Raw genomic sequence first — 16,317 nt, 5'->3', positions numbered from 1 at the left:
ACAAATGAAAATTACTTTGTTGATGAAACAGATATGTTAGCTTTATTCTAATTTTACTAGCAAATCCTATACAAGTACATACCAAAACTCACTTCCTTTCAAAAACTCTTCTTTACTTACAAGTATTACATGTAGGGGGGGAAATAGATACGATCTCGTTACAAGTAACGAGTAGGTCTTCCGTGCGATTTTATTTTTAAATGATACCATGGATAATCGATACAATTTTTAACAAATAACACCCCCCCCCCCCCCCACCACCACCACTTTCAGATAATGTACAAAAATCCCTAGTTACGTTATAATTTGGTATGGCAATAAGTTTTTCAAACAGACGTTATTACAATCAACAACTTTGCTTCTTCTCGTATAATGCATTAAAAAGGCTTGATCGTTTTTAATTATTTAAGTTATTTGTAATAGAGTTTACGAGTCTCTTGGCCCCTTATTAGATTTGTACCCAATTTTCGGACGCAGACGAGCTCCAAGAAATGGCGCCACTTGCGTAAAACAAAAATAATATGCACAACTTCAAATTGTGGTTTAAGTATCCTGAAAATATCATTATTTTATCTATGATAGTCTCTGAGTTTATGTGTACACAAAATAAGTCGTGATAAATTACAAAATCGGCCGTAAATCGGAACCAAAATTGTCGTCATCAGAAATGTCCAAAACAAAATAAATGCAGGCCATGTACAATTATGTGTGAAAAAATGGCTGAGATCGGTCAAATAGTTTTGAAAAATCACGTGCATAAAATTTGGTAAAAGATAATAAAAAGTACGAAAACAATAAGGTATTCCGCTGGTAACGGAAGACCTTAAAAACTCATCAAATTGTGATGAAACAGGAAGTATTTACAGACATTTACAGACATTTCCAAGGACAACACTTCAACATTGTGCAAATGAGAAACATGCTTTTAAGTTAGATTCATTTGGTTTGTTTCTGATAATGTTAGAGTATTCGTTTACTCAGAATGAAAAGAAAATCCACTTATGATAATAAAAATCATATATTGTGTGTTTTATACCTTTCACGGTAGTGTTATTTTTCACATTCAAAAAAGTAGGTCAATGACCTTCATTTTAAGTTAATAATCGTTGAATAATTTTTGAAAATTTAAGAAAAATGTGTAAAAATTTTACAATATGATTGAGCTTTTCTTAATTATGAAAATAATACAATTTGCTTAACTCTTTTAAAAATGAAATACAATTTAGGAATGGCAGAGACACGAAATTAATACAAAGTATTTAAAAGTTTTCATTCACAATTTTTATATAAATTCCAGTCCGAATTTCCTCTATCAGTTTTCAAATCCTTACCCAATTTTGATTCAATTTAACAAAAAGAACTTAATGATGATAATACTAAAATAGTTATAGTATCAATTTAAGTATATTGAGCATACTCTGTTGGCATTAAATTCATATGAGGTCCTGTTGGCATTAAATTTATATGAGGTCAATGACCAAAAATTTGAGATATGGTGTCTTTTATCGTTTTTAGGAATTTTTCAATACTTTTGTAGTGTGTGTCATACTATTATCTAAGTAAAAAAAGTGATTTATTACACGAGCAACTAACTTTTCTAAACAAGTTAAGCATTTTTCAGAGCCCAACAAATTGGATATAATAACCTGCATTCCGAAAAGTGGTAAATCTAAACAGTATCTAAAAAATTGGAGACCAATATGCCTTTTAAATGTTATTTATAAAATTGCATCAGGCTGTATTGTTAATAAGTTAAAGTTATACATGGACAAATCAATTAGCAGAGATCAAACTGGATTCCTGAAAGGTAGATTCATAGGTGAAAATATCAGATTAGTATATGATCTAATAAACTATACCGAAAGAAACAATATTCCAGGTTTACTTATGTTAATTGACTTTGAAAAAGCCTTCGATTCTATATCATGGGAATTTGTTTTTCATACACTTGACCTATTTAATTTTGCAAATTCAATAAAAGATTGGATACAAACCTTTTATAATGGCATAAAAACATGTATTATTCAAAATGGAATAATATCAGACTATTTTTACCCTCAAAGAGGGTGCAGCCAGAGTGACCCATTATCACCTTACTTATTCTTGCTCTGTGCAGAAATATTAGAAGCAATAATTAGAAATAATAAAGACATTAAAGGTATAAAAATAGGTGAAACTGAATACAAAATTTCACAATATGCAGATGACACCTCTTTATTTACAAATGGATCACCAGAAACATTAGACGGTATTCTTAGAGAACTAGATTTTTTTTGCAGATATATCAGTACTAAATATAAACTTTTCTAAGACAAAGATGGTGTGGATAGGAAGTAAACAATTCTCAAAAGAAACTTTTCATCACTCGAGATGGAAACTTGATTGGAACAATACAAACTTTAACTTGCTAGGGATAAAATTTTCGGTAAACTTAGATGATATGATTAACTTAAATTACAATGTAAAACTAGACAATGTAAAAAAAACTAATACAGCAGTGGAAACTACGTAAATTAACAATATTAGGAAGATTAACTGTCATAAAATCTCTTATAATTCCAAAAATGAATCATTTGATTCCTACGTTACCAAATCCAAGTAAAGACTTCTTAGAAAAACTTTGAGAGAGAATTATACCTTTATCTTTGGGACAGCAAAATACTCAAAGTAAATAAACAAACTATTATACAAGACTATAGATCTGGCGGTCTTAAAATGGTAGATTATAATGACTTTATTCTGGCCTTGAAGTCAAGCTGGATAAGGAGACTAACTCACTCAAAATCTATATGGGTTAATTTGTTAGAGAGTCTAAATACAACAGTGAACAATTTATGGCTAAGAGAAACAGACTTTATGTCCAGACTTGGTAATATAATGCATAACTGTTTTTGGAAAGAAGTATTTTATAGCTGGCAGAAAATAATAGACATTTCAGCCCTTAAAAAATGAAAACATTCACAGTGAACATATATGGTATAACCCACATATTAGAATTGATAGTAATTCAGCTTTCCTAAAAAGTTATTTTAATGCAGGCTTTATATTTATAATTGATCTTTTTGATTCAGAAGGCAATTTCATAAGTCTTGAATCCCTTAATAATTTACATGTAAATACAAACTTTTTAGAATATGCTGGACTTAAAAAGGCTGTGTTGGATAGAATCGGTACTTACAATATTAAAGAGGCAAGAATTAAAATACAAGCACATATACCAAATACAATTGCAATTTTCAAGAAAGCAAACAAAGATTGTAAAGATTTGTATAATACTTAAATAAGTAAAAAGAAAGAAACAATCAAAGCAGTCTATAAGTGGCATGAAGAAGGTTATAGATTTAGTGACTCGGACTGGTGTAAAATTTTTGAGCTCCCTTTTAAAACTACAAAGAAATCTAAATATCACTGATTACAATTTCAAATATTACACAGAATAATTGCAACAAACTACTTTTTAACGAAATTAAAACTAAAGGACAATGAGCTTTGTACATTTTGTAAGGTAGAAGTTGAAACCATTGAGCATCTTTTTTATGATTGTCCTAATGTTAAAGAGATATGGTGTGCAGTTGAAGAAATGTTTCTGTCAAAGTTTAATTTTCCAATAGTTTTTTATAAGATAGGTGTATTATTCGGTAAATTTAACAACAATGATATTTACAAAGTTCATCACTTACTGACACTTGTTGTGAAACAGTTTAATTTTGCCTGTAAATACAAAATGGTACCAAACTGGATATGAGTGCATTGTTTACCATAATAACCAATAGATTACTTATTGAAAAATATTTACTTTTAAAAAATTGTGATTTCACTCAGTATGAAAAACACTTGAAACAGATTTGTGATCTACTCTGACTGATGAAATTTTTAATCAAAAATTGACTTTGATAAATTTATGTATGTCAATAGATTGACAATTTTACTTATCTAAGTGCTCCAATACAATGTTTCTGTACATAATACTATCAGTCTTTCTTTCTGAACTTTCTCCCCTATAACTTTCACTAATTGTATATTTATATGCATATATATTTATATATATATATATTAGACACTAGCTAATGAGAAACTTTTTTTTGAAATTGTAATTGTACTTGCTATTATACCAATGACATGTTTATATGCAATTGTGACTTGAAAATGTCAAAATAAAAAAATTATAAACAAAAACAAAAGTGAGATAAAACCAACAGATAGTATGCATAACTTTGTTGACTAACAAATAAAATTAATATTAAAGTGCTACCAAAAATATTTCAGTGAAAAACAAAAATCTGAAAAATCTAGGCCCAATTTCCTCTGTTTTGCTAAAAGTCCAACATAATTTCATAATAATGTAAAAATATCGACTGTTATGTCAAAAATAATTCATTTCTTAAATACTTTTTGTGTTTAAAACAAATTTTACTTATGACATTGAACTTAAAATTTGAGATTTAGGTAGTATAGGACACTTCCGTGTTGTGACGTATTGTTTATCGAAATAAACAATAAAACCAAATGTAATTATATGTTGTTTTCCCCATTAATACCATCTAATAGTGTAGCGCAGTGGATTAGAGGGTTTACAACGAATCTGTAAGTCATGAGTTCGAATCACGATAGGGATGTTACAATTTACAAAGTAAAAGAATAGGATGCATCAGCGAAGAGATCTTGAGTTTTTTGTTGGATTTTTTTTTTTGGTGGGGGGGGGGTTATTTTTAACATCGATTTCAATTGAGCGTTACTGATAGGTATGTGTGTCTGGTATTTGTATTTATTAGAAAAATCAACAAAATATGGCGGAAATAGATATGCGATATACAGCAAATAGACATTATACCGAAAGGCATGTAATATATCAAAACTGTAAGAAGATTAAAAAAAACTTGGAGTATCTCGCACTTTGCAAGCTGCATTCAAGTTTCAGGAAAATGCAAGTACAAACAATTTACTCACTATCTAACACTGCTTAAAATTGAAGCAATTCAGAATTTATTTCAAGTACATGTATAGTGTTACAATGACTGCCAATAGAATGGTTGACAGGCTTCCAACAGAATCAAGTGTAAGCCATTGGGACATCTAAGTCGTTATTTTACAGAATATGGACTGTAAAGCTGTTTAAATGCCATTTTATTACGTAAAACTAACGAGAAAATGCAATAGTAAGAATATTATGTCTGTGTATTTAATCTTTTATACTATTCTATTAGTTGTTTGTTCAACGGAATCTTCAATTTATATTATTCAAAGTTTTACTGCGCAAGTTCATCGATTTCTTTTGTTATTTCATTGACTAGCACAACCAATAGCTTTCAGTGTATATAAGATTCGAATAATTTTAATTAGATAAGAGCAAAAATAAAAAAGATTTAATTTGATTTTAGGGGAAAAAAAGATATTTTAACGGATGATATAATTATTAATGAATAATAAGAATTCATCTAAAACTAAAATATATTTGTTTTCAATCATTGTTCTTCATAAGAGTTCTTGTATGAAATGACAATATTTATTTGAAACGTACGCGTTTATTTGCGAAACTAATGCGTTTATTCGCGAAACAAACGCGTATTTTCGCAAAAGTTACGCGTGTATTCGCGAAAAAAAAATTTACCCAACGAAAATGAGCTCAATGGGCTTTTGTTGTTTCGAGAGATGGCCTTTGGTACAAACTTTTTGGGAGTTGATTTTAATCAACTCTCCTATGCAGTTACTCAGACAAACCGAAAGTGAAACAGTGTTTGGACCTCAGCACATATTATTGCTGCTGACAAGACATTGTTCTTGAAAATAATTGATAAATTCGATGTAATGTATGCTAGGGCATTGATTTTCAAGGAAACTTATTTATAAATACCTTGAAAATAGTCAGATTTTAAATGGTACGAACAATTTAAATATTTTTTGTCGCCGTATGTATTCCTACGCCATAGTTCAATATGGTCTCGTTCAACTCGACGCTCGGCTGTCTCCGTTTGGTTGAACGAGACTATAGAGTTCAATATTGCTTGGATCCATGCAATTTTCGAGAAATATTTCTATTACTGATACATAGTTTGATTGAATTAATTTTATCTTTGAATATTATTTAACATGATTCATATGGGGGTTTCTCGGCATTATTGTCGAAAAAGTACAAAAATTCATTTATAAAAATGTGCGTAATTCAAATTAGAAACTACATGTACTTGTCATGCAAAATAACATATCAGTGATTTTAAAATAAATAAACATCGACAAAATCAACTCCCATCAGTTCTTCAGTACTTTGATTTCAAGTGGCATCATCGGGAAATGTTTTATCTTTATTAAAAATGTGTATGCTAGTATCAATTCAAAAATTATTCTGAAGGGCATGTTATCTGATTTTTTAATTGCAATGCCGGGGTCCATCAAGGGGAAAATCTATCACCTCTTTTATTTTCACTTTATATTAATGACCTAGAGAAATATCTTATTGAAAACGGAATAAGTGGTTTAGAATTTTTTTTCTAAAATTATTGAAGATGATTTATGTATTTTTATGAAACTTTTTATAAATACTTTTCTATGCAGACGATACTGTAACTTTATCTGAAACCCCAAATGATCTTCAACATGTTCTTAACAATTTTTTTTTGTGTGTTGTGGAACATGGAAACTGTATGTTAATGTATGTGAAATTTGGGGTTTTGAAAATGTTGATATAATCGAAAGTTTACATTTACGTTTTTTAAATATATTTTAAACCTTAGATTTAGTACTCCAAATTTTATGGAATATGGAAAAACTGGACGTTATCCTTTTTATTAAAGTATTTTTACAAGAATGATATCGTTTTGGGGGAAATTGATATATTGAAATGATAAAAATTGTGTAGAATTATTTATAAGCAACTCTATGACAGATATACAAAAAACCAGTCCATCAATCCATGGATATCATGTATAAATAATATTTTTAACACAACAGGAATGAGTAATATTTGGATGGGTCAGAATATTTACAGTGTCAAGTGGATAAGTGCTTCAATTAATCAAAAGCTGAAAGATCAGTTTCTTCAAAAATGGTACAGTGACATCAACAACTCCAGTAAAGGAATCAGTTACAGAATTTTTAAAACAACGTTTGTTTGTGAAAAATATTCAAATACACTATCTAGAAAACTAGAAATATTCTTGTAAAATTTTTATAACAAATAACCTTCTTCATCCGGGAGAGGTTGGTCGCTGGAATTATTTACAAGGTCATGAAAGAATCTGCAATATGTGTATTAAAAACCAAATTGGGGACGAATTTCATTATCTGTTAAAATGCATAGCATTTTAGCTTCAATTAGAAGATATACTTTAGCAAGCAAATACTATGTCCAACCAAATATTATCAAATTCAGTTATCTATTGACCAATACCAATTCTTTACTTTAAAATAAAAATAAAAACAATGTATTTTCATTAAAAAAAATCTATGACTTCTGTTTTCCGTGACGTCTGTTTTCCATATGCAAAACGAGCAAGCTCTGCTCATTCAGACTGTGTGTGTGAGTGTGTGTGTGTGTGTATATATATATATATATATATATATATATATATATATATATATATATATATATATATATATATATATATATATATATATATATATATATATATATATATATATATAAAGCACTAAAAATGGCTAACGACACGAACAATAGAAATTGTCAAATTTTTGGGACAACCAGTCCCTTCTTCAGGACCAAAAAATAAATTACATGAGTAAAAAACAAAGAACACAAAATCTAAAGCTACTACTAAACTACTTAAGAAACTATAAAAAAGAAAGAATAAAAAAGAACAGCTACATTATAAACATTTGTTCACATTTTTAAAGAAGGTGTTAATACTGTCGCCGATCGCTCTAAAGTAATCAATCGACTGCCAACTTCACGCCTGATTAAGTTAATTAGCTTATTAAAATTGACGTCCGAGTTAATAAATGAAAATTTAAAACGAGTTAACAACGGGGGTTCAAATTTTCATTTATTAACTCGAACGTCAATTTTAAGTCATAGACTGAGACTGGTAATATTCGTACTTGCATTTCCGGTTCCCAAATAGGTGAAAATAAAATATCGTTTTAATCGTAAAATAGCGTTTATCTGGAAAAAATGACGAGTCACAAAATCTTCATGACATTTATAGATAAGGATATATCAAAACTTAAAATCACAGTTTTATTATTTTTTTTTGGCTTATGAAATTCGTAAATCAATATCACTGTTTAGATCATTTCTCCAGTTCTTTTAAATCCTATGCCTTTTTTTTAACTTGCACGACGATGTTTAAATATTCTGGAGAATATTGTTAATAATTATGGTTCCAAAAAGCTTTCACGCAACCACTTACCCTTCCCGGTCGAAAAAAACTTCTTATAATTCTCACACCTTTAACAGAGAAACATATACCGGTAGTTCCATTTAATGCAACTCTTGTCCTTGTAAATGCAGGCACGTAGCATCGTTTTTGAAAGTGTTGGGGGGGGGGCATACTCATCCAAAAAATCTTGACAAGCAAAAAAAAAAAAGGAAAGGAAAATGTTACTTTCCAAAATCCTAATTGGGGGAGGGGGGGTGTGGGCAAGTATACTTTTAACTTCAATTCAACTGTTTATTTCATTATTTTCAATTAATTTTTTTTTACATGGTCCCATAAAAATAGGGGGGGGGGGGCAACTCCATGTTTATTTAATTTTTTTGGGATGTAAAATTAAGTATAATCTTTACTGCACAAAAAGTGTGGGGGGGGGGGGGGGGGCGCCCCCTAATGCTACGTGCCTAAAATGTAAGGGTGGCACATTGAATGAACAATCAGGCATTAGTGCTTACAAATATATGTTGTTAGAAAGTTAGGTAGATATCTACACGTACACTGAATAAATCACAGCACGCCCAGTGACACGTGATCAGAACATAAAATCAACAGCTCTTACGTAATGGTATGAAATAACGATTAAGATAATTTCGAGTTGTCAAATGATGATAATCGTAATGTCATCGGCCTTTCCAAATGTGGCCCCATTTAAGGGAAAACCGCTGACGGCTTGCACACCTTTCCGTATCAGTTGAGATTAACCAAAGTCACCTGCCGCAAACTGGGAAATTTGGCAAAGATAAGACGCGTCCCAGTTCATCGAGTTATAAAGCCAGTTTTAAGACAAGTAACTGAAAGTTTTCTGTACTGTTGATATGAAGGTATTTCTGTTTTTCCTGTCCGCCGTGTGCGGAATCCAGGCATTCATTGTCTGCCCACCCGATGCCTGCGCGACTGTCCGCTGCGCCGCCGTGACTGCTGAGAACTGTGATGGCGTCGTGAAACAAAATGGCGGGTTTTGCGGATGCTGTGACTCCTGCGTCAGCTACCTAGGTAATGACAATGTATGAAAATAGTGAAAAATTTATACTTACTGTGGTACTACGTAAAGATATATGTATACATATGAATGAAACATAGGAGGTATCAAAATATTGTGAAGAATATAAATGGATTTTGCGAGGCAATAAAAAAAAGAGGAAAGAAAGGTAGAGTCGGATTTCAACATTCGTGAGCGATAAGATGACCCCAAGTTTGAAGGTCAATGTAATACTATGATATGACGTCCCTATAGGACGTCTGGTCCAAAGCGTTAAGCTCAATGTTTGTCGTTTTTAGAAAAGCGTTGAACTGAAGATATCGAATTATAGTGAATAGGTTGTAATGACGTCATTTAGCATCATAGCGGGCTCCGACATCTATATTTTCCTACTAAGTACCTGCGATTGTTAACACAAATCACTCGTGAAAGGAAATAAATCGGCTTTTATTAATGATAAATCCCTCAGTACATAAATTGATCGTTTTCTATTCGCGACACATGTCGCCTGTACACTGTGTACATGTAACAGGGGGTGTGCTTTGGTCTACATTCCAATGATGTTGTCAGCAGGTGCTGTTATTTATTAGACAGCACGAAGTTCAAATATGTAGCTCTTTTATTTATTTATTTATTTTTTTGTTATTAGAGAAGACGAATGAATTTTATGCCTAGGACCTTTTCAATTCTCATGATCTTTATCTTAAACATCTTGAAATTAATGAATTTTAGAAAAACAAAACCTGATATTTTTGAAATTCTCTGACTCGTGGTTGTGTTGCAGCTGAGGGAGAATCCTGCCTCGCCACCCTTTTCCTCGGCATGCCCTCCACCGCCGACTGTGGTCCAGGGCTTCACTGTAACATGCACACACACAAGTGTGTCGCCAGTAAGTAGTAACTGTTACTTTACTTTACCCCCTCCCCCCATACCCCATCCCCGGCCAGCAACCCCTACCCCTTATCGAACAAGCATTTATGCATATTTGTACTAATATATTGTCGCATTGGCCTTATACTAGGTTATATTTTTCAAAAAACTAATTTTCTTTTTTTCAACTTGAATTCTTTTCTCTCAGTGACCGATGAACTGCATTGTTTATTTTTTTCCTGGTATAATGTGGTAGTATAAACCTGATGCTTGCTCCATGTTGACAGTTGACTTTATCAACATTCTTATTACTTTTCTTGACCCTGAGCGTCATTCTGTAGAATAAGATACCGTTGGCTAAAATGAGCACATCTGATTAACTGGATTACGTTAATGTTGCCCTTTTTAGACGGTGGCTATAAATAACCACGGTCTATTGCTACCGTCGTGACCGGAAGAGTATTTTTATTGTGTAGATATATATGTACTAGTAACAATCTTCGTGAATTCTTTACTAAATCAATGTTTGCATTGTCTCCACAGATACCAACAAGAGAAGTAAGTCATAAAAGTTATATTTCTTCTCATGTTTACCGGGTTGATATTTTCAATTTATTTGTATGTATAGTTTTCTACTCGTCCTATATCTTTCTCTTTGTGCTTGCTAGCACTAAACCCTTGCGCCCAGGAGTTGTCTACCTTCACAGCCACACAGAATGGTCTCCCCTTGCTCGGCGCTCACAAGCCTCTGTGTGACGTAGATGGATACTATCAACCCAAGCAGTGCGCAGGCTCACAGTATGTTCTCAAGATATTAGAAAGGCAGCATGCAAACAAATTGTTCATAACAAAAAATAGAATGAGATTGCAGACCTAAACGATAATACTGACTGTAGGCTATAACAATTCCTCGGACTAGAAATACTCTGAAGTTTCTGTCTCTATACAACCTACCAATATTAAGAGATTTAGGGTAGCGATCAGACCTAACCTAGGAAGTAAACCCCAGCTAAACCCCGGGTTTACTCTGGGTTTACTAGAGAGGACCCAGAGTAAACCCAAAGTAAACCCAGAGTGGACCCGGTCAGAAGTATACACCAGAAAGCAGACCCTAACTGTGTACTTGGAATATACAAGGGGTAGGATGGTATTGGTAACTTAAAGATAAAAGACTGGTCTGCTTCACACTTCAATGCGTACAGTTGACCTCAAAAGTAATTTTCAAGCTAACCCAAAGTAAACCCAGAGTGGACCCAATTTTTTTTTCAAAACGCAAACCCATAGTAAACACAAAAAGTAAACCCGGGGTTTAGTTGGGTTTAGTTGGGGTTTAAATTACTTCGGTGTTAGGTTGGGTCTGATCGGTACTGTACTTGGTCCAAAATAGTGCAGAAATCAATAGGTAAAACAGCCCATTACATTTACTTGTAGATGTTACTGTGTGTCCAAGGAAGGTCATCAGATCGAGGGGTACACTGCCAACGTGTGGGAAGCTCAACACATGACCTGCCGTGAGTACATTTCTCGCGTCCAATATGTCACCAGTGTATTTTACACTGAATTCTCGTGTTGCATTAAACCATAAAAAATATTTAATATTCTCACATTACTTGTTTTAACATTTGCTCCGAAAAATAGATGTTTACAATATTTATTACCCATCATGGCCCGTTGTGAGTACTTTTCACACATGGAAAAGCCCAATTACTATTTTATATACTAAAATAAAATTTAACCACCTCTCGCTTATCACCGTAATTATATAATATCTAATATCAGTAATTTAATTGGCTGTTTCAGAGTGTGCACGTGACCAGTATGAATACATGCAGACTGGTTTGATTGGTCGCCTGTTTTACTGTACCGGTAACGGTAGCTACCAGAATTACCAGTGTATGGGCGATGTTTGCCGGTGCACGGACGCTGATGGAAACGTGGTCGCTAACTCTCACTCTGTCAGCATCGGACAGATTGATACCCTCAAATGTTAAACGTACTCGAGGGGATCAGCAACAACTGAGCGAAATCCATTTGTTATAAACCGTTTCTGATTTCTGTTGTTTTGGTCCTTTTTTCATTATAGATCCATACATTCAATATTAATGGCGTTGGAAATCTCTCTCTTTCTCTCTCTCTCTCTCTCTCTCTCTCTCTCTCTCTCTGATGATATTATGATATATTCGTTTATCTTGATTACTACTGAGATCAATAAGGTCTAAAATTGACTTCGACCATCCACTCCCATTAAGGTGCATCTCCCGATGAGAAAAACGAATCGGACACTTGGCTAGCGAAGATGACTCTGATCTGGATTAATGACTTTAACTTGGCAGCTAATCTGTAAATAGTAAATCATCACCAACTGAGGTTCGAATGAATATGGAAATGAAATGAATTGTAAAATAGACAAGTTGATATTTTGTGTGATTTAAATCAGTTAACGGTAGAAATATATATTTTATGTTGATATGGAGTTAAAAGGATGTTCAAAGTAAAAAGTTGAAGCGGGCAGTTGATTTAATTCGACGTATTTCTAACGTGACAACAGGCCAAAGTTTGGGCAAATTTTCCCGAATCACTTTTTGTGGCACTGGTCTGAGATTCGGAAGAGACGTACGTCAAAATGTTTCATTCTCAACCAATCTCGCTGAGATAAGTGTTTTATAAACAATAACAGAGAAATGTATATCATATGATACATGTACATGTAACTTAACGAATAAACACCCGACTCATCGGACCTATATGTCACTTTATAAACATGAATATACAATTGCAAATAATAGGTTTATGAATATGATAGATAGTTCATAAAAGCTGAATATAGGAATTTGGCAGTTTGTCTAGGAAAGTTAGATAAGAGAAAACTAGTGCAATCTGAGTCTGACATGTTTAGTAATCGATTATTACACTAGTAAAGAAAAAAATATAGAATGAACTAATCGTGATGGCGATGACGTCAAATCCTGTTGTCATAGCGGTTTATTGCTCGTTTTTTTCTCCCTTAGGAAATACTTCTAATCCTTTTTTTATTGCATGAAGTAGCAAAACGAGGTTTACATTATTAAAGCAGAAAGATCGCTCATAGTTATTTCATTAACAACTGTTTCATTGTCTGTCCTTTATGATAAAAAATATGCTAGAACTCTTAACACCTGATTCAAAAATGGATCTTACACGTAATTACATGTAACTAACAATAAGATTTCATAGCTAATAATTACACAGATTTACATTTTACTAACAATAAGAAGTCATATATAATAATTACAAATAATAACATGTAACTGACAATAATATGAAGAAATTGCTAATAATTACACATAATTACATGTAACTAACAATAAGAAGTCATAGCTAATTATAACACATAATTACATGTAACTAACAATTAGAAGTCATTGCTAATTATTACCTATAATAACATGTAACTAACAATAAGAAGTCATTGCTAATTATTACACATAATTACATGTAACTAACAATAAGAAGTCATATCTAATTATTACACATAATTACATGTAACTAACAATAAGAAGTCATAGCTAATTATTAACATAATTACATGTAACTAACAATAAGAAGCCATAGCTTATAATTACATGTAACTAACAATACGAAGTCATAGCTAATTATTACACATAATTACATATAACTAACAATAAGAAGCCATGGCTAATCATGACACGTAATTACATGTAACTAACAATTAGAAGTCATAGCTAATAATTACACATAATTATATGTACTAACAATAAGAAGTCATAGCTAATAATTACATGTAACTAACAATAAGAAGTCATTGCTAATAATTACACATAATAACATGTAACTAACAATAAGAAGTCATAGCTAATTATTAACATAATTACATGTAACTAACAATAAGAAGCTATAGCTAATAATTACACATAATTACATGTAACTAACAATAAGAAGTCATAGCTAATAATTACACATAATTATATGTACTAACAATAAGAAGTCATAGCTATTAATTACAACATAATTACATGTTACTAACAATAAGAAGTGATAGCTAATTATTACACATAATTACATGTAACTAACAATAAGAAGTCATTGCTAATAATTACACATAATAACATGTTACTAACAATAAGAAGTCATAGCTAATTATTACACATAATTAATGTAACTAACATTAAGAACTCATTGCTAATAATTACACATAATTACATGTTACTAACAATAAAAAGTCATATCTAATAATTACATGTAACTTACAATTATAATAACTATGAAGGCATTGTCCAAGCTTTGTGGAGAAATATTATTCATGCACTTTATTTCAAACATGTAACCAATTTAGTGGTCAAATGTCTCCATTCCATAATTTTCCATAATATTTTTAAAAACTACTGAAAGTATTCTAATGACTTTTAACCGAAGTGACGTTATGTTTCTTGTGGTATAATTATCCATTAAGTTCACTATTTGTTCTCCATTAACATGTAACTAAAGTATGTTGAAAAGAAAACCATCTTTAAAAAGAAATCATAAAAAAAATCTGAAAACCTTCGGCACAAACTTTAAATTATATGCGGGGAATCACTCGCTCTTAAAGACATTTCCTTATATTTGGTTATTAAACACCTCTACAAGAGAAAGTAAAGTCAAAACACCAACTTGTATTTGTAAATAAACATAGGGGAAGACACTTCTTTGGATTTATGTCTTTCGTTTGATAAAGGAAGTGTCTTGTAAAACAGTTTGTGATCCATGCATAATACTATATTGCAGGCTCTATAATTTTGATAATCAGCTATATTTCGGAAGTTAATGAGGCTGGACAGTTATTAAAGTGTCCATCAGATTATCGTAAACTTTTTAATGGTATATCTTTTACTATCATTTATTACCTATTTAGTAAATAAAAAATACAAATATTAAGTTGTTGAAATTTTAACATTTTTCTATCACATCTTCGTTTATATAAAGGGGGTTAGAATTGTCTATACACCAGCCCGCTTAAATCAAGAGTTATTCTGTTGTCGACCAAAAGGTCGGAGAGGTGAGAGAGAAGGGGTTCGTGTTGTGATAGAGGTAATGCATGTATTACTAGAGCTAGTACATAAAATTTAATAAAAATTGTGAAAAAGAATTCATTTGTCTCTATACTTATGAAGTCGTGCATGACACCCCCCCCCCCCCAAAAAAAAAAGAAAGAAGAAAAAAGAAAAGAAAAATGCAACCATGCACTCTTAACATAATTCAGTGAACCAAACTTCTCCGCCTATATTTTTCTTGAATGAAAACCGTGTCTTACTAAATATATTTTATTACCGTACCCTTAAGGATTGCACATTTATGCATTCACTTTTTTTCAATATTTAAACTATTAATCATTATTAAATTATTATTATTGATCCTGAATGATTATTGATAGACAAAACTACATGTGACACAAGTCATCATACATAAACAGTGTACAGTTTATTTTATTAAAATTATACCACACCGGTATTGGTTAGAGTACGAATTGTCTTAAACAACTTAAAATTGACTTCGCACAAACTAAAAAGTACTTGATGCACATACATGTAGTCCAAACAAATTTCATCTTCGACAACATTAATTACAATATACTTTTCCATTGAAATAATAAGATGCAAAGTCAACCAATTTTTATCTGTAATGTGTGGGTACTTAAATATTATTTAATTTTTTTTTTTTTTTTTTGGTAAAAAAATATAGTTTTTCGCAAATCTGGATATCAATGATCATTTTATATTTGAAATAAATTAATTCATGTGTAAGATGTGATCAGAATAATACAGACATGTTTACAGTAAATATTTAAAAAAAAACAAAAAGTAAAAGAACATTAATTTCATACGTACCGCAAAAATTTTGCTCTGTTTCGCGATGCGATCCAATCGATTATAAAAAAGAAGAAGATATATTTATTTTCTTTTGAAAGTTAAAATAAAAAATACAACAAACAATTATATATTGTCAAAATTTCATTTTAATTTCAATACATTACCAATTAAGCCATGTTAACGTACAATGTATACATTCATAAATCTTATCTATAATCCATGTAATCCCTAAAAT

At 31.4% G+C, this 16,317-nt stretch overlaps 1 protein-coding gene across 1 annotated transcript; it reads left to right on the top strand.

The window, feature by feature from the left end:
* Nucleotides 1-9,078: 9,078 nt before the first annotated feature.
* On the top strand, nt 9,079-12,291 carry LOC105325025 (nidogen-2). The gene is made up of 6 exons (XM_011424385.4): nt 9,079-9,380; nt 10,151-10,255; nt 10,780-10,794; nt 10,905-11,034; nt 11,668-11,747; nt 12,037-12,291. The coding sequence occupies exons 1-6, from the start codon at nt 9,203-9,205 to the stop codon at nt 12,225-12,227; spliced, it is 699 nt and encodes a 232-aa protein (XP_011422687.3). The 5' UTR covers nt 9,079-9,202; the 3' UTR covers nt 12,228-12,291.
* The last annotated feature ends 4,026 nt before the right edge of the window (nt 12,292-16,317 follow it).

The sequence above is a fragment of the Magallana gigas genome, chromosome 5 (assembly GCF_963853765.1).
Source record: "Magallana gigas chromosome 5, xbMagGiga1.1, whole genome shotgun sequence".
NCBI lineage: Eukaryota > Metazoa > Mollusca > Bivalvia > Ostreida > Ostreidae > Magallana > Magallana gigas.
Note: the sequence above shows the minus strand (reverse complement) of the source record. Positions and strands in the feature narration are given on the sequence as shown.